The following is an 18,995-nucleotide window of genomic DNA, read 5'->3' on the forward strand; positions in this document are numbered from 1 at the left end:
CTCCACTATTTCAGATTGTAAATGGATAAATATGAGCCACATATACCAAAGTTTAGAAACAACACTTGCCTGCTCTTGTGGACGCAATTACTTGTTTCCAGTGCATCAGTTATGGGGATGCTAGTTCTGTAATAATGCCATGAAGGCAGAAATGACCACCAGAAAGGGATGCCAGGTCATTTCAGCAAGAAACTGAAGGTTTAAATGTATTTCATCTGGAGGTGATCAGATCTTCGCATAAAATTGTTTGCAATTCGCAGTCCGCAGCGGTGACTGCAGCCAGTGTCAGGCATTAAGTAATAAGTTATTTTTATACACAGCAGCTCTCCAGCATCTCTGAGGGTGATGGCATCTTGCCAAGGCTTTGGAAGGGCTCTGTGAGCTGACGCACAAAGATGAATGGTTGAGGCAAGCCCAGATGACATTTCTGAGTCAACTTTACAGAAAGAATCAAATCCAAATGCACCAGGTAGCTCCACACCGGAGTTGTAGGGAAGCTGTTTGGCTAGGTTCCTGACAGATCTCTGAAAGTGCAACTTCTGGCATTTTGGAAACTTATTTCTCCTGAAGTAGCAATAAAGTTCCATTAAAGTCACCCAAACAGAATTGTTACAAGCACTGGGAAAAGCTATTTATGACACCATACCTGTAAAATTAGGTTGATGTTGTATTACTGCTATGAAAATTGCTGTGATCATCAACATGCTTTTTGCAACTTTTACTAGCAACATCCCTCAAGTGCTCTTTCACAAGACAATGGCTTCTGTGGTGAAGCTGTACAATTTTTGCTTCATGTCCCGCTACATCTTTTACCCTCAAGAGCTCCTTGTGTGCTCATGGCTCCAGATACACTTTTGCCTGACAAATTTGTTAGCTGTCATTTAAAAAGGAGTTTCTACATGCCAGATGTCCCTGACCATACAATCTTGTCTGTTCAATGCCACTACAACATTTGTGCAGGATTTGCTGGGCTAGAAAGGTGAGAATTCTGTTATCTTATGCAACTACATCCCAATGAACAGCTACCAGATCCAGCAGAGCAGTTACTAACACTAAGGACTGTACTTTGGATACTGACTATGGTAAAGAAATTGCCAGGAGCTGGGAGAAACCTGTCATACTACCCTGCCTGCGTGGAAGAAGTATGTGTGTGTAGGTACAAAAAGGGCAAGAGGGCAGAAGTTGTACAACAGGAGTTTAAAAGGAGCTTCAGAAAATTCAAATCGGCTTCAAAACACAGACCAGCCAGTCAATGTAATTAAAAGAGGAGGAAAAGAAGGGCTGCAAAAATGCATTTCATTCTACATGTACGCATCTCTTGTCCTGCCAAGTGAAGTTATACTATATTGGTGTCCTGTATGAATCCTGAATGACAGAAATATATGCTACATTTATCACACATCTTCAGTAACTTGAACTCTGAAAACAAAGTGACCATAGTGATTGGGTTCTGGGAATAACAAAAATTCGGGGGGGGGGGGGCTTAAGGCAATGCCTTAAGCTATTGTTTGGCTAGGGTCCTGACCTAGACAGTGCTCTTCACAAGAAGAGCCTGTTCACAAGAAACATACCAGAAAAGTCAAAGGAGGAAAACACTAAGAGATTTGACAGAGATCCATAAGACACGGATGTTTGACCCACGGGTCTGGATTAAAATACAGCAGTTGGAGTCAAAGTTTGCAGCAGTCTTTGTCAATACTTGTATTGCTGATGTAGTAACTCCAAAGGTATTTTTCTAATGCAGTCATTCTTGCAATTTATTAGGTCTACCTTTGGCTTGTCATGAGCCACATCATGACTCTGTCATGATCTCATAGAGAGCCTTTTGGTGATCAGCTGATCTGAGGGCACTGCCCAGTAATTTAGGTTTCATACTCCAGATTTTCTTTGCTAGACATTGATTTCAGCTGAGATCAAGACATAATGAAAGATACTCTTTTTTTTTTTTCTGATGGTGAATAGTTGTAATTTTTGTTCAGTTGTTTGGGTTATTTTTATTTCACCTATAAAACAGAACACATTCCAGTGACTTTTTGCCAGCAGAAAGTTATTGCTTGAAGAGATAGGTCAGCAGGGCTGGCACACATCATTATAATTTGTCATGTGTCCTGCCTGTATTTTCTTTTTGCAAAAATATTCTTTTTTTTTTGCTATATTGTTATTGTCATGGTAAGCATACTAGTGAGCATATGCAAAGGAAGATAAGCTTTATACTTCAGCCACAGAGATGTTGTCTCACTAAGATGATGCAATTCATCAGCCACAAGCAGATATTTGTTCTCATGGCTCCATGATCTAAGCCATGTGTTTCTTTGTTTTTCTTAGGTGAAATTTGGGCCCTCACTGAAGTGAGTGGCAGTGCCATGACCAATGTAATTGACCTTTGCCAGGGCCACATAGTTTGGACAGCCATCTGCTTAGAAAGGTCCTTTATTCTGCAGTGTTCTAGAATCAAATAAATTTAGGCTAAACCCTATTAGTTTTGCTGATACAGTGCTTCCCTTGAAATCAATGGTTGAGTTTTTTTAGCAGGAGATGAACAGGAAGATTTCGTGGGTTTGGTATGTATTAAAGTGCACACTGTACTGCTAGTGTTATCTTTTCAGTGAGTTATAACAAACAGAAGTTTTATAGCTCCTCAGCCAGGTGGCTGATTCAGCATCACATATATTAGAGTCACTACTGGTGAGTGTGAGGCACGACAATAAATCCTCAAGCGAGATAGCATGAGCTAACCTAAAACTTCAGAACTGTACATTCTCCTGGACCTTCAAGGGACACAGACTACATGGCTACATGTTGCTGTCAGGGTGACCTTTGGCCAAATCATTCACAGAGTCATATTTTCAATTTCCAGATGATGTCAGTAATGTCTGAGTTTTTTGAAAAAAGGTTAGCTCAGGAAATTGATTGATTTGGTCTGGTGAAAATATTCTACAATATTAGCCTCTAAGAAAAGAAATCATTAAAAAATCCAGCTCTAATTGACTTAAAGACACAGAACATTTTCATGTGCTCCTGCTTATTTGTTGGATTTTCTCGTCCAACCTTAGCACAAAAAGACATTAAAATACTAGAGAAGGCCAAGGAATAATTTCATGGCAGAGAACTAGTGAAGATTATAAGGCAGTGGTGGATTGCTTTTGGAGTATGCCGTGTGCAGTGGAGAGCCTGGCAGAGCCAGGTTCCACTCACCTGGTCATCTATAGGGACGTAAGCATAAAGGGCTGCAAATATTTTCAAATGGCTGACATAGTTGAGCAGCAATATATCATGGCCAGCTTCCTTCAGATACTCTTCTTCACTGAGGACCTGTAAATTGCATGCAAAATAGCACTGTCAAATTCTTTTTATCTTTTGTACTGTAAGAAAACAGTATAATAGATACTAATAATGGGCATTTGCTTTGCAACCTTTCACATCCCTGACTTCATAATGCTTCCCATTCCTATGTGCTCCGTGCATCACACTGAGGCGAGTTCTGCATTAGTCAGTCCTTCCTTCCTTCCTTCCTTCCTTCCTTCCTTCCTTCCTTCCTTCCGCCACTTCCTTCCTTCCTTCCTTCCTTCCTTCCTTCCTTCCTTCCTTCCTTCCTTCCGCCACTTCCTTCCTTCCGCCACTTCCTTCCTTCCTTCCGCCACTTCCTTCCTTCCTTCCTTCCTTCCTTCCTTCCGCCACTTACTTCCTTCCTTCCTTCCTTCCTTCCTTCCTTCCTTCCTTCCGCCACTTCCTTCCTTCCTTCCGCCACTTCCTTCCTTCCTTCCGCCACTTCCTTCCGCCACTTCCTTCCGCCACTTCCTTCCTTCCTTCCTTCCTTCCTTCCTTCCTTCCTTCCTTCCTTCCTTCCTTCCTTCCGCCACTTCCTTCCTTCCTTCCTTCCTTCCGCCACTTCCTTCCTTCCTTCCTTCCTTCCTTCCTTCCTTCCTTCCTTCCTTCCTTCCTTCCTTCCTTCCTTCCTTCCTTCCTTCCTTCCTTCCTTCCGCCACTTCCTTCCTTCCTTCCTTCCGCCACTTCCTTCCTTCCTTCCTTCCTTCCTTCCTTCCTTCCTTCCGCCACTTCCTTCCTTCCGCCACTTCCTTCCTTCCTTCCTTCCTTCCTTCCTTCCTTCCTTCCTTCCTTCCTTCCTTCCTTCCTTCCGCCACTTCCTTCCTTCCGCCACTTCCTTCCTTCCGCCACTTCCTTCCTTCCTTCCGCCACTTCTTTCCACCACTTCCTTCCGCCACTTCCTTCCGCCCCTTCCGCCACTTCCTTCCGCCACTTCCTTCCTTCCTTCCTTCCTTCCTTCCTTCCTTCCTTCCTTCCTTCCTTCCTTCCTTCCTTCCTTCCTTCCTTCCACCACTTCCTTCCGCCACTTCCTTCCTTCCGCCACTTCCTTCCGCCACTTCCTTCCGCCACTTCCTCCTTTCTTTTAATGTATTTGTACATTTTCTTTTTCCTTCATCACAGAAATTTTCCTTTCTCACTCTCATTTGTCCATGACAACACCCATAACAAGACCTATTCCTTCTTTGTGTTTCAGAAAATATTTTCTTTATGTCCTGCTCTGTCACTCTTTTGTCACAGGGTAGGGAAATACATCCAGCCATGTCTTTGACCCCAGTCAACCTATTCATCCACTGAAGTTTTATTGCTACTTAGCCTTTTGTGGAACAAATTCAGATTGCTACTACAAACCTTTTTTTGCCTTTTTCTTCAGAAATCACATGTACTCCCAAGCATTTGAAAGTACAGCAGCACTTACTAGCTTTGGCTAGGTAGATGACAGGTGGCATTCCTGACCACACCTTGTTCTGCAGGCTGAACTGTGCTCCTGTCTGTGCACCAAATGAGTGGTTTGTGAGCACTTTCACCAGCTGCACAGCGGTAACAGCTGTCAAACAGTTTTGCTGCCTGAGAGGGAAAGCTCACAAAACCAGAAACCACCATAGTAAGGAACTAAGCAAATTAACAGAACACCCTGTGCCAAGCATTTCTTTACTGACACCTGTAGTTCTGCTGCTTTGTCAAGCTTTGGTAAGGGAACTTGCAGTGGTGTAAATTACACACAATACACAATCTGTCTACCATTGAAACTGATCACTGAAATCAAAGTACCTTCTGGGAGTTACAGATCACAAAATCCCAAGCATTTTATTCCACAGTGTACATCCAATTGATTTAACAGGATGTTTGCTGATGGGCAAGCAGACTGGTAAGACTGTCATGCCAAGTCCACTTTTGTGATGAATATAAGACATGGCACACCAGCTGAGATCTAGATGGTGACTTCGTTGCAGTCACATTTACATTTCTGTTTAAAAAATCTGTTCTGAGGAAAAATCTATCCTGCAGAAATTATTTTTTTCCGAAAAAGAGAGGATTTCTTTTTATAGCTGCATCTAATATTTCTAAAAGATGAACAAGATATAAGCACTGGTATCCTCATACAAACCGCTTTTAGACTTGTGAGAGGTAAAAAAGTGCTCCCTTGATTATTTCTTCTCATTTTTTCAAAAGAACACATGCATAGATGAACACATGCTGTTTCAAAACTCCATTGGTTCCTGTCAGCCCAATGTTTTACATTAGCTAGAAGCATTCTGGCTCGGGAAACACATTCTTGAAGAAATGCACACCCATGAAGAAGCATCTGAAAACAGAACTGGTTGCTTCAAAAGAAAATGCATGTACCAACTAATAGAGGGAATTCTTTCTGGCTCCTTGTATGTTTGTGGTATAACGTGTTGGACAAGACTTGGCAATGGTTGTGACTTATCTGACACTTGTGTTTCAGATGTTGGAGCCTTTCTGACTTCAAGGTGTGCCTTCACTCTGTCAACTCATCCATCAGGTTAACAACATTTGAAGCGTTGTTCAAACAGCTAACAACATCCAGCTTATAGGTGGGAGGGGATCTTTCTAATTATAGGATTTTCTTGACATGTTTAAATATTAATTGCTTACACCTGTGATGACTGCAGGCTGTTTTATCTCTTCTGACATGGAGAAGGGAGATCCTGGCTCCCGGAAGCTTAGTCAGAAGTAAAGGACATCTAGAAGGAGATAATATCAGTGTAATAGGGTGGATAAGAAACAAAAACTAAGGAAAACAACGTGTCTGAAAATGCTTGAAATCCTTCTTGCTGACTAGCCAAGAATAGAAACAAGGCACTACATGGCTGTTCAGAAAAGCTGTCCTTTTATGTGGAGGATCCATGTGAGGAAGCAAAAAAACAAACAAACAAAAATTAAATAGCAAAATATCGTATCACTATCTCCATCACACTAAGATTTCAAGGGCTCTGGTCACACAGTTTTTCCTTGAGGTAAATGACTCAGAGTAAAAGAACAAATAATTAATGAATTCAGAAGCTCAGTGCTCCGCCTTGGGCATAAAGGCAATGTCTAATAGACTTGCTTGCAGTTATTTTCAGGAAGGGTCTTCAGAAGAGCAATGTGAAATCCATAAACTCCTGAAGAGTTAAGCTACTGCTTGAATCTTTGGGTTTTGACCACTCACCATCGGACAAATGGAAAGGTGATGTTGTTTTCGCAACTAATACCATGGTGGAACACATGTCTTCTGAAATGTGAAAAACGCCAATCACTTGTTTTTAGAATTTTAAAAGTTTAATAGCAATAAAATGGTTATAAAAATAGTAATATAACTATAACAATAAAAATTTGGACAATTAGGATTTAGGGCAATATGAGACAATAAAAACAAAGAGTTACGGACAGGGTACCTCTTTTCTGAGCGAAATAAGCCCAAAAAAGAACACATGTTAACAGAGGATTAACCCTTAAAAGTAATACCCTGTTGCATATTCATACACCTCATACATGATGCATAAATTCCATTCAAACAAAGGATTCTGTCTGGTCAGTGTCAGCTTCTTCCTCTGAATGCTAACGGCATCTTCAGGGCTGAGTGAGATGGGAAGAACTCAATAAGAGACCAATAAAAAAAAATTCTTTTTCTCTGAAAAAAAATTCTTTCTCTGAAAGATTTAGGTGTCCTGTGGCTGTTATCTGGTGCTATCTGTCACAGTCTTAAGCTGCACCAGGGGTGGTTTAGGTTGGACCTTAGGAGGTATTTCTTTGCAGAAAGGGTCACTGGGCATTGGGATGGGCTGCCCAGGGAGGTGGTGGAGTCACCATCCCTGGAGGTGCTTAGTGAAAGAGTGGATGTGAAAAACGCCAATCACTTGTTTTTAAATTTTTTTAAAGTTTAATAGTAATAAAATGGTTAAAAAAATAGTAACACAATTAGAGTAATAACAATCTGGATAAACTCAATTAGGACAATATGAGACAATAAAGACAAAGAGTTACGGACATCTGGGTACCTTTTTCTGGGCATCACGAGCCCAAAAAAGAACCCTGGTTAACAAAGGATTAACCCTAAAAAGCAATTGCCTGTTGCATATACATACACCTCATACATGATGCATAAATTCCTTTGAAATACAGGATTCTGTCTGGTCATTGTCAACTTCTTCCTCCGAATCCTAACAGCGCCTTTGAGGCGGGAAGAAGTTCGTTTCTTCTGAAAAGAGAGCAATAAATTCTTTTTCTCTGAAAGATTTAGGTGTCCTGTGGCTGCTATCTTGCTGCAAGTCCTTTCTTTTAAACAAAGCATCTTACATAGCATAGTTTCTATTTTAACAATTCTTATAACCTAAAACTATATTTAACACAGTACTTAAGAGAATTAATGCAGCATTACTTTCTAACAGAACACATATAATATTCATTTTAATATTTGTGAAAAGCCAATCATAAAATACGCATTTTTCACAGTGGATGTGGCACTCAGTGCCATGCTCTGGCTGACATGGTGCTGTCGGGCCATAGGTTGGGCTCGATGATCCCAGAGATCTTTTTCAACTTCATTGACTCTATGATTTTGTGCTCTGGAGCTGTCAGGAGACCTTGGGAGGTCACCTCTGTGTCAGTAAATGCACAGCAGAAACAAGACAGCCTCCTCATTTTGACACACATTACAGCCACTGCTGTTAACTTATACAACAGAGATCTCTTTTATTTTTTTTTTCTTTCTAGCTGTACTCATAATTAAAGCACTTGTTTTGCGAAATAAATACAGCTATCTGCTCTCATGAAGTGAGCCCTCTGTCATCCACTCAAAATCCTTTATTTAGTGAGTAAATTATTTTTAATTATTCATATTTTAATTTTAATGTATTTTTATTTTATCAATAAAAAAGAAACAAAGACCCAGAAAAACCCCGAGCGGCACCTTGCACCAGGCGAGGCCTGGCCCCAGAGCCGGCCTGCGTTAGGCCGGAACCAAACGCTCGGAGCGCGTTTCCGCCGGAGCCGCTCCGCGTGGCGCCGCTGTGGCCGGGCAGGGCCGCAGCCATGGCCGACACCGCCGCGCCGCCGCCGCCGCCCGCCGCCCCCACCCCGGGGCTCCCGGCAGCTCCCGGCACCAACCCGCTGTCCCGCAAGCTCAACAAGATCCTGGAGACGCGCCTGGACAATGACAAGGTGGGTCAGGCGGCGGCGGCGGGACGGGGTGGGGGCCGGATGAGCCGTCAGGGGCCGCGGGCCCCGATAGGCTTCGCGGCGGGGAGGCGAGTCCTGCCGTAGGCTCAGTTCCGCTGCGGAGCTGCGGGCGGTCCTTTGCAGCATTAACTGAGAATAAAATTAGTTTTCGCTTCTCCAGCAACATGCCACGCTCCTATTTTATCCCTTCAGATCGTAGGGAGGTTTGTATTACTTGCCTCGGAAGGGCACTTCAGAAGTTTTTTGTAATTTAAATGTTTTCTTGCTGTGGGTAGGTCATTCATTTACAGAAAATAGTCTTATTGGTTAAAGCTACTGCAAAATTGTGGACAAACTTTTTCTGTTATCAGAGAAGAAGAAAGACTCAGCAATTATTTTAGTTGTTTGCCAACTGATGTGGAGTGTGTTAAGGTAGCTTTTCCCCTAAAACCATTTATTAGGTTTGCTTTATTTTTAAAAAAAGACCATGAACTTGCGGTGAGTACAGAGTATTTAACCTGCTTCTTTGTAACTGCATGCAAACTGAAGGTCGTTCTTTAATTTCTAGGAGATGCTGGAAGCACTCAAGGCTCTCTCGACCTTTTTTGTGGAAAACAGTTTGCGCACCCGGAGGAACCTGCGTGGAGACATTGAACGCAGAAGCTTGGCCATCAATGAAGAGTTTGTGCACATATTCAAGCAAGTTAAAGAGGTAATGTTTTTGCAGCATGACTAGCTATTTTACTAGAGTACTGCTATGTGATTTAAAGTTTAAAAAAAGAAAAAAGTATGAAAAGAGATTTTAACTTTCCAGGACAGATATATTTGTACAGTAATATTGTTTCATTTGTTGGAAGTCTTGCATTGGATGTTTCAAACACATCCAAGTCCTGTGTGTTACTTGATATTTAGGGGTGTATTACTCTGCACTGACTAACAGGGAGCCTTGAGCAACAATGTACCTTGGAACTGGGGCATCTAATTGTGGTGGGAAGCTGGGCCTGGACACAGCATTTCTGATTAAAAACACAGTTACTGTTGTTTGAACTTAGGAACTTGAGAGTATAAATGAAGATGTGCAAGCAATGAGCAGCTGCTGTGAAGACATGTCCAGTCGTTTGAAGGTAATATATAAATGGAAGTGCTTTGAATATTTTTCCTTTTGAGGTGTGACTATGTCCTTTTAAAAGGACAGAGTTATTTTTGAGGATTAAGAGCAGCAGCAAGAAGTTTCCATGGTATGCATGTTATGTTACTCTAGGATATTAATATGCTGCTTCTTACTTGTTTAGAAAAATGTATGAAGGAAGTAATTTTAATTTCTTCCAGACTGCAGTTCAAAATGCAGCCATGTACTTATTTTGATAACAGCAATGCGAAATCCATGTGTGCATCAGCGGAGAGAAAATATTTTATTAGATTGGGTGCGTGTGAGATTAAGGGTTAATTTGTGTATTTCTATTTAAAATGGCTTTTGTATTGACTGTGTCTCTTGAGTTACATGTTCATGCGAATACCTCAAGTATATTCATAGGAAAGTGTCTGGTAATTCAAAGAGGGAGGCAGATCTGGTGTGCATTTTCAGTGTATTGGTTTTGTCTCTTAACAGTGTCTCAGAGTGCTGATATGCAGCAAAACCAATTCTGTTTTGCCTTAATCCAGAATCTGTAATATTCCTGGCGGGGCTGGGGAGTGTAGGACATTTGTGTTTTATGGTGCATTACTAAGTCTGGCTTGGTTTTAGGCTACAATTTCAAAATTCAGTGCAGTGATGCATATAAATGGCTTATGGATGCTGGAGTGTAGATGTTTTGCCAAACCAAGCCTGTTCCCGTTACAGCATGTGAATAAGAATCCTTCACCAAAAAAAATCCTGTGAAAACAGTTGTTTTCCTGTCTATATGTGTGTGTATGTGGATATTAGATGCCCTCCTGCTTAGATAGATAGGTTTCACAGTCATTGTTCAAATGCTTGTAGCCTGATCAACTTGTACCAAAAGATGTGAGAGTACAGCGTAGCCAACTGCAGTGCTTAAATTTCAGTTTTGGGAGGAACTGGGTAATGCGCCTCTGAGGTCTCAGATCTCTTTGAACATTGTTAATGTGGATATATTCCCTAGTGCAGTTCAGGAACTGTTAGACTAAGCTCTTTAGATGTGGAAATGAGTCAAGTGTCCATGCAGATTTTTGCTCTTTTCTGTCTTTAGATCATGAAGTGTAACTGTTGTCTGTGACTTTTTTTTCTTTTCCCAGAGTAGAGCCACCCTGCAGAGATTTCTTTTACTGTTAAAGTCAATAGGTAGTTTTGTTCTGTGCCCCACAGGAGGTTTCCTCTAGAGCCCTGTAGAACTCATAACTTGTCTTGATTCAATCCATATTTTCTTTGTATGAGTGTAAAGTTAATAAGCTCATGAACCAGCTCTCAGTTATGAAATACTCTGGTACTTTATCTGTAGTAAGACAGGAAGACTTGCAGGCATGTGCTCAATATATAAATAAGAAGAGTAAGAAGACAGAAATGAGCTAAGTAGAGCAAATAGAAGGAAGAAAAAGGAGGATTTGGGGCATATAATGCAGAAAAGTGTGCAAAGAGACCAGTATATTAAAAAAGCAGAACAAATGCAGGACATGAAAGGGAATATATTTGGATAAGCCAAAAAGCTTTTTAGCTTTGTTATTTTGTAAGTTTGTAGTAACATCTGATCCAAATAGCCATATATTGTCACATCTGATTTTAGGACAGTGACTTGAGAAATACAGTGGCTGAAAGAGAGAGAAGGAGCAAGTGCTAAAATGGAATTCACTGGGGTTGAAGTATAATGAAATTTTAACTAATATACTGGGGTGGGGAGGAAGAGAAAAATATTTCTGTTTTGGATATAGAAGAAACACCAAATAGCAACTTTCTGATTTCTCTAGCATGTCTGACAGTTACCTGGTGGGGTTAGATGTGAAGTCTTATATTTCATACATAAAATATTGACAGTATCTGGCATGTGTTTGAATGCACTTATGTAAACACTGGCTTCCTGGTATATCTAGCTAGATTCAGAAAAAAGGCTTTTTCTTCTTTTCTGCTGTCCTACTGTTGCCATTGTTCATGGTTATCAGTACTTCTGCCCAGAAAGTACTGGAAAGAAAGCAAATTTCATCTTCTTTGTTTATTGAAATTTGCAATTAAGTTGGACATGAATTGTTACAGTCCTACTTTCACCTTTCAAAGCATTTCTGTACCTTTACTGCTTTTCTGTTACAGCTAATGGAGTAGCAGATAAAAAGGCTGAAATGAATCAGTGTGAATAGATACTTTTGTTAAACCTCGCAGGGGTCTCAAGACTGGCATCTTCAATTTGGCAAGCTGTAATTTGGCTGTAATACAGTATTGAAATATTCACAAAATGTCTTTATTGCCATTTCCACCTCTTTGCTTGCAGTATTATTCTATACTGAATGCATTTTGATTTTAGGATTTTTTTTTTTGTTAAATTGTCTCAGTTTTTCTGCATAAGGGTTCACTGGTGGCATCCAGCATGAAGCCAAAAAATCCAGCTGTCTTTTAGCATTTCACAGAGCAATAAGTTTCAGAAGTCTTTAGTTGCAGCAATCCTTTTAGTTCTGCAGTTGCTGTCTGACGCAGAATTGTTTCTGCTTGGATTCCCTTGCACTGCCATCAGTCAATATTTAGGGCTGTGTTGAATTTCCTGAGTTAGACTGCTAGAGTCATTTAGATTGGGAAAGACTTCTGAGATCATTGAGTCCAACCCAGCATTGCCAAGTCCACAACCATCCCCTGTCCCTCAGTGCTACGACTGCACATGTTTTAAATACCTCCAGGGACTGTGACTCAGCCACCTCCCTGAGCAGCCTGTTCCAATGCCTGACCATCTTTTCAGTAAAGATATAAAGTTATTTTTCCTAATAATTGTCCTTGGTCCATGCAGCTCTGTAAGCTGTTGGACTGTAGAGCTAGGCTTGCTTAGACAAGCAGAGCTGTGTTCATCATCTTTTCTAAAGAAAAGTCTGAGTGGACATTGGTACTGGACTCTTTAGCATCCAAAGGTATTTGTTTCATTTTTTTATTTTGTGACAGCAAATGATTTACAGTTGATGGGCAAACAAAATAGTCAGAACTATTTCACTAATATTTATAGTGTTTCTCTATTAGATATAAATTCAAAATAAACTGTGAATATATATGTATATAAACATGAAAATAAATATGGATTAGGATACAAATTTATTTATTTTACTGCCTGGACATAGGGATAGTTAATGAATACTTGTTTCAAGAAGGCTTTTTATTTCAAAGAATATACTCATTTAAATTGCTTGTAGTCAGAAAGCTTCAAAAGTATGACCTATTTTAAAGATGGTTTGATACAATTAATATGTTTGTGTTTTTCACATGCTTAACAGTTCTAATTGTATTCTAGGCAGCAAAGGAACAAACCCAGGACTTGATTGTAAAAACCACAAAACTCCAGGCAGAAAAGTATGTATATTACCTTGTTTGTTTGATAGAATTTTCTTTTAGATGTGACTCTGGCACTTTGATTTATGACTTTGGGATTTTTTTTAATACTATATGTGTTTTTAGCTCAATTGCACTCTTAGATTACTGGTAAATGATCCAAAAAGGTAAGAATGTGTATTATTGTTTGTTTCAATAAAAATTGGCTTTTTAGGGAAAACAATAATTTACAGTGGTAGCACATGCTAAATATGGATGTGCTTTGCATGAAGTCTGTTGATAATGTAAGTTATATTGTGTCATAACAGATATGGACCAGCTCAATTTCCCATCAGTTTGACAGGCTCCTTGTTATTAATGTTTTGTATCCAGTGGAAATGTCTATTTTTAAGGGGCTGTATGAGGAGGTGCAAAGTTGGATTCTAACCTACTCTGCCATATTTAAAGGGGACTGTAAAATACAGGAGTGCTGTTTAATGAGCCTAGCACAGATCACTTTTTCCATTGGTTCTCCAGCCTCCTGTGGAAAAAAAGATTTGTATTTTTCACTTTTCAGTATTTTTTATTCCTGAGAAGGGGGTAATAACCAGTGAATGGATTCAAGCAGTCTATTGTTTTTTGGCTAGGATGTATGGTTTTATAGCTTCAGGTTTTCTCAGTGTAGAAGAATGAGTCCCCTTGCTTTATGAGCTTTCCTCAGAAAATTATATACAGTTCACTGGAGGTCAGAAATAATTATTTTGCAGCACTAAGTTTCTAGTGGAAATTATGGTTTTGGGTTGCTCTCGGTGAGCTTTCAAAATCAGGTTTATGATATGAGTGTCAGTAGAAAATCTGTACATATTTTTGACATTGAATGCAGAACAACTGCATAAAATGCAATGCTGTTTCATATAAAGTGAAGGATTTGGTAAAGACACTTACTTTAAGTTAGCAGAAGTCTTAAAAAATACATCATTTTGAATATGAGTATGTGAAATAGTAGAGAAGTGGTCATATATTTTGTAGTCTCAAGACGAGGAAAGCTGCTTTGATTCCTTGTTCTGAAGCAGAATAGGGGATACCAAGACTAGTCCCAAGAGGTGTATGTCTAATTTGCCTTAAATTCCTCAATTAATGGAGATTATGCAGACTGTGCATCAGTGCCTCCACAATATAGTCCTTACTTCCACTATAGTTTACTTAAAAGACTTTGTGCTAATTCCTTTAAAAGACAGAACATCCCCCTAGTGTGAAGAGGAAAAATGTTTAGGAAGTGATATGTCCTTCTAAGCGTCTGTGTGACCTTGGAGGGCACATGTAGGAAAAAGTTTGGAGGTTTGTTTTTTAAGTATACCATTAAGTACTCATAAGCAGAAGCCAGAAAGTACTTGTGACTTTTACAGTCTGATAGTTATGGAAGATTCATCATACCATTATATTAGCAAAGTAGAATTTTTCCCTCCCTAAATGTATGAAAAATTGTGAAGACTGTTTGGTTCCATTTGGGACATTTTAGTAATTTGTTCTTTTAACTTGTTAAAGTACTGTTTGTTCTGATGCATTCCTTTGGTTTACATCAGCCATGTGAAGAGGCATCTGCTGCCAGATGTTAGGGGATTCTTGAACACCTGAAATCTGGCCTCTGAAAAAGTACAGGTCCTAAATTGCTGATGCCTTCAACTTAATGTGACCTTTTTTAGCCAATAAATAAGTGGTGGAACTGGAAGGACATGGTTTCTCTGTCCTCTGAGGGTTGTCCCAAAATGGTGTCTGGTTGAAATGCAGAGATGAAAACTGGACCTGTTCTATTATGTTTTTCTATTAGGTTTAGCATTTATGTGATTTACTTTAGCTGACCATGTTTTTGTAGCTGGAAAAATGTTAGGATTTTATTCAGTGGTCTGAAGCTGAAGGGAGACTGTAGACTTCCAGATGCATTTAATGTATAAATGTTAACTAGGGATTTAGATTATTTTCCTTTTTTTTGCTGTACTTAAAAAGGAATGGCTGTCTCAGTGGCTCTGTGTGGGTACTAGGTTTCTATAATAAGCAGTTTTGTCACTGTGTTATCATCTATATAATTAGTTGTAGTTCAAGATTTTTTGGTTTTTGGTTTTCAAAGCTTCTTACCTGAACTCTTGTTGGTTGTCCTGGTCTCTTGAGATTTGTGGTTTGAAGGTTGAGCTGTTCACCTGGTGTTTCCTGTAGGTAGTCCTGGTGAGGCCTTTGGGGCTTCCTGTATTGGTGAAATGTGTGAATTTAACATATCTGGGTAAATATTTGGGATAGAAAATTAGATTTTTGTCTCAGATTTAGGTTAAAACTTACACATTCTTGGGTTTTTGCTTTGCAGCATTTTTTTTCTTGTTACTTAGTTTGTGAGCTTTAGACCTGCTTTGGCATAAATACTAAATGTAAGGTCTTATTTAGATAACAAATTTTAGAAGTAATTAATGCAATTGCATTTTTATATTTGTGAATATGTAATTTCTTTGGTCAGTTAGGTTGCTTATTCTGAATTTATTTCTTCTATGAAGTCTAGTTAAAACTACTGTACATTGGAAACAGTTTTCCTTCACACTATTTAAATTATGGTATCTGCTTGGCATAGGAAATGAGATTTTTTTTTTCCTTTTTCCTTCAAAACTGAGACTTACCATAACTTAATAGAACCATGTAGTGTGAAATAAAGTAGTCCAGACATCCAGCCCATCTACCTCTTCATAACAAAAGGTTGAGTTATTGCTTCTCAGTAACATAGAGTCTTGAATAGAGTGTTCAATTTATCAACAAACTTCTATAATAAAGAAAAACTCAGTTAATTCAGGCAATTTCAAGTAATTGTTAAACATCCACTTCTGTTTTAGTTTTCATCAGTAGATTTTTGTACTTCTACTTGAGCACACTAATATTGCTTTCAGGTTACATTAGGTTTTTATGTATAATGAGGAGATTACTTTGTTTTCAAACAATGATCATCTGTTGTGCTTTAAAAGATGTGGGTTTATTTAATTGTTATTACTGGTAGGCTGACAGAAAAAGGATCTTGCTTGCTCCTTGAAGTGAGATTTTAATAATAGCTTCCTCTGACTTGTTGGTTCTCTGGCTACCAGCCACTTAATAATAAGATGTTGTGCAAGATGTGCTGTTTTTGAGGTTAGCCACAAGTTAGAGTCATCAATGTAACAATTGAGAAGAGAGACTAGAAGGTAATACTTTTAATATTAATACTTATAAAATTAAGTAAGAGCAGTTATGTAAGTGTGTGTATATGCTCAGGGGCTTCACTGAAAGTAAGTCTGCAGAAATATGAAAGTTTTTGAGGGCTAGAACTAGTGTTCTAAAAGTAAAAACCACAATGCTCTGAAAACCATTATGAAAGAATGGAAATGGCTCAGACAGATATTTCTTGAGTCAGGCTACTGGTTCAGAGCTTTTGTGGCAATTTTGCACTTGAACACCTTTACAAGCTATCTTATTTTGCTATGCTCTCTTAATTGCATTCTTAAACAGAGTGAAATTTGTAGTTTGATGTCAGAATCATTGTTAGTTATATCAATTACAAAAAAAGCCAATTACATTGTTTTACTTTTTAAAAGACAAATATGATTCCCAGACAGGAATGTAAGTGCGCACTTCAGTTTGTTTTAATTAAATCACATTACATTCAGGCTTGATCTTTTTTTTAAAAATATCAAACACCATTCTTGGAATTAGTCAATTATTTGACTTTCACCTCTGTGCTCAATACAAGCTTAGAAGTCTTAGGAAAAATGTTTACCAGTGAGTCTGCTTCAGTGTGCTACACTACTGATCTCTCATCCTTGTCTCTTGGTGGTGCCTTTTTCCTTTTCTAACAAATATCTTTTTTGTCATAATCAATTTGGAACTTAGGCAACAAGTTCAGCACTATTTGGGGCAGATTAGAGAGGCTTGCTTTTATCAGCCCATGCTAAGAAAAATGGTGATCTGGTGGTTTGCATTGATGAGATCTATTTCATGTGTTGATCTTTTGAAACTTGTATTTACATTTATTCCCACACATGCGCTTCATGAGAAAAAGCAATGATTACCTAAACTGAATTATAATTCCATGTGGGAGAGGGTGAAGACTTGAAGTTCCGAGGCTCATTTTCCATCCTGATTTGTAGCAAAGTAAAACATAGGTGACAAGGTGTAGCAGAGGAATAAAACCAGCTAAAATGGGTCTGAAAGAAAAAACCCAAAACTAACTTGTCACATTCTAGCCATGACCAGCAGAGAGCATGCAAAGCCTTATTTTCTTGCCAGCTTTTCTTCCTGGGAACTCTGGCAACTGAGACATGAAGTACTCTTGGTCAGTATGAAATGAAGCGTGGTTTTACAGGTCGAGAAACATTGGCCAGAAGTGCAGAATCAGTTACATGGTATCATTTCTGACTGATGTTTGTGTGATCTGCTCTGGGAAGAAAAACCCAGGAACAGAAGGACCAGAGGGCTTGTGGTCTTCACTGCAAATTCATTTTGGTTTTATTGTTTTCCTACTATCTGATTTAGTTCTCCTTTTGCTGCAGCTTAAGCTCATTTCTTTTGGTTTTATTCCAGGTGGATGTAGAGAACAGTGTGTAATTTCCATGCCTTTGGCAACGTTGCTGAATTTGATGGCAAATTTGAAGCTAGACCAAGCAGGCCCCTTTCAAGTGACTTTATATCAGATTTTTAAGATATAAACTGAAGATACCAGTCTGTTTGGTATAGAAATATGAAATAGCTCATCTCTACAAGATGGAAAAGAATGTGTTCATTGGAAACACACTCCTTTTAAACTTAATCTATGTGATCAACTTAGATACCATGGATCATGGATCTTAACCATTGCCAAACAGTGATTTACTGTGTGTGTTCACATATCTGTATATATCACATGATCTCTACAAAGCTCTGCATATGAAAATTTTGTCCAAAATATTCCATAGATGCATACCCATCATATTTAGAGAAAGCCTTACCGCTGCAAAGGTAGAAAATTATTGAATTTCTTGAATTTATTTGCATCATGTAAGCTTTTTTATGCTAGTGTTTGGCAATCTGTTTGGTAAGATTTTAATCATTTCAGTGCAGATTTGTTGCCTAACTTTTGATTCAGCCTTTTCAAATTTTCCTCATTTATTTTTTTATCACGGACTGTGTGAGATGGCAGGGCTGCAGCATTGCAGGCTGTCTTCAGGTAGGTGTTACAGATGAGAGAAACCTTCTGAGTTCAAGTCCATTCTCCCACTGCTGCCTATTCTTTGCATGATGACTTTGGTAAACTCATCAACTATTCAACACATAACTAGTGCAGTATTTTTGCATGTTGTGTGTTTTACTACACATGGAACACTTAGCCAAAGGCTCATTCTTTCCAGTAAAAGCCTTTCCCTGATTTCCAACCTAATTATTGGATATAAATTGACTGTTTTCTCATCTTGTCCTTGGTCTTAAGAGCTGCCTTCATCTCCTGTGATAAATTAGTTTTTCCATTTCCATGATGATCCTGCTAGCTGTAGCCTAATGGGAATCCATTGTTCTTGCACACAGATGATCAGGATTGTGATCTGTTTTCCAGATGAGGTCTCACTAAAGCCTTCTTTACTATTACTGCTATTTTCTTGTATCCTGGAAACATTAGACAATTCACTGGTTTTTTTTATGTCTTCCTATTTTTTAAGTAAGGAGAATATTTTATAAGAATTCATAATGATGGAATGCGTCACTGAATATCTCCTCACAGTATTTCAGTTCTTCTTCAGTAAGAGATATGTTTGACAGATAAAATGCAGAAGAAAACATTTGTTCTCAATATTTACAAATGCGCTTTTACACCTCTCCTTACTCTTAAGAATGGTTTTCTAATGCTTGTGTGTAACTGTTTTGTTACATAATCCTGTATATTTGCCTTTCACATGACAGAAAAATAATTCTGCAGATTTATACAAGTCTGTTAAACATGATTGTTACTTACTTATGAGTTAGAAATACTCCATTGTCCTGAGGCTTTAAAATTGTGTTGAATCCTCTGTACCGCAAATTGAAA

At 38.9% G+C, this 18,995-nt stretch overlaps 1 protein-coding gene across 2 annotated transcripts in view; it reads left to right on the forward strand.

The window, feature by feature from the left end:
• Positions 1-8,358: 8,358 nt before the first annotated feature.
• COG6 (component of oligomeric golgi complex 6) overlaps positions 8,359-18,995 on the forward strand; it is a 54,487-nt gene continuing 43,850 nt past the window's right edge. Inside the window, exons 1-4 of one of the 2 annotated variants that reach the window (XM_054271623.1) lie at positions 8,359-8,490; positions 9,056-9,199; positions 9,540-9,611; positions 12,921-12,979. In XM_054271623.1, the coding sequence (XP_054127598.1) occupies positions 8,362-8,490; positions 9,056-9,199; positions 9,540-9,611; positions 12,921-12,979 (404 nt within the window). In that variant the 5' untranslated portion in view covers positions 8,359-8,361. Of the gene's footprint in view, positions 8,491-8,583; positions 8,712-9,055; positions 9,200-9,539; positions 9,612-12,920; positions 12,980-18,995 lie in introns of those variants that run through there. The other variant, XM_054271624.1, reaches the window with a different exon arrangement.

The sequence above is a fragment of the Melozone crissalis genome, unplaced genomic scaffold, assembly GCF_028551555.1.
Source record: "Melozone crissalis strain CALT ecotype California unplaced genomic scaffold, PUWL_Pcris_2 ptg000013l_1, whole genome shotgun sequence".
Taxonomy (NCBI): Eukaryota; Metazoa; Chordata; class Aves; order Passeriformes; family Passerellidae; genus Melozone; species Melozone crissalis.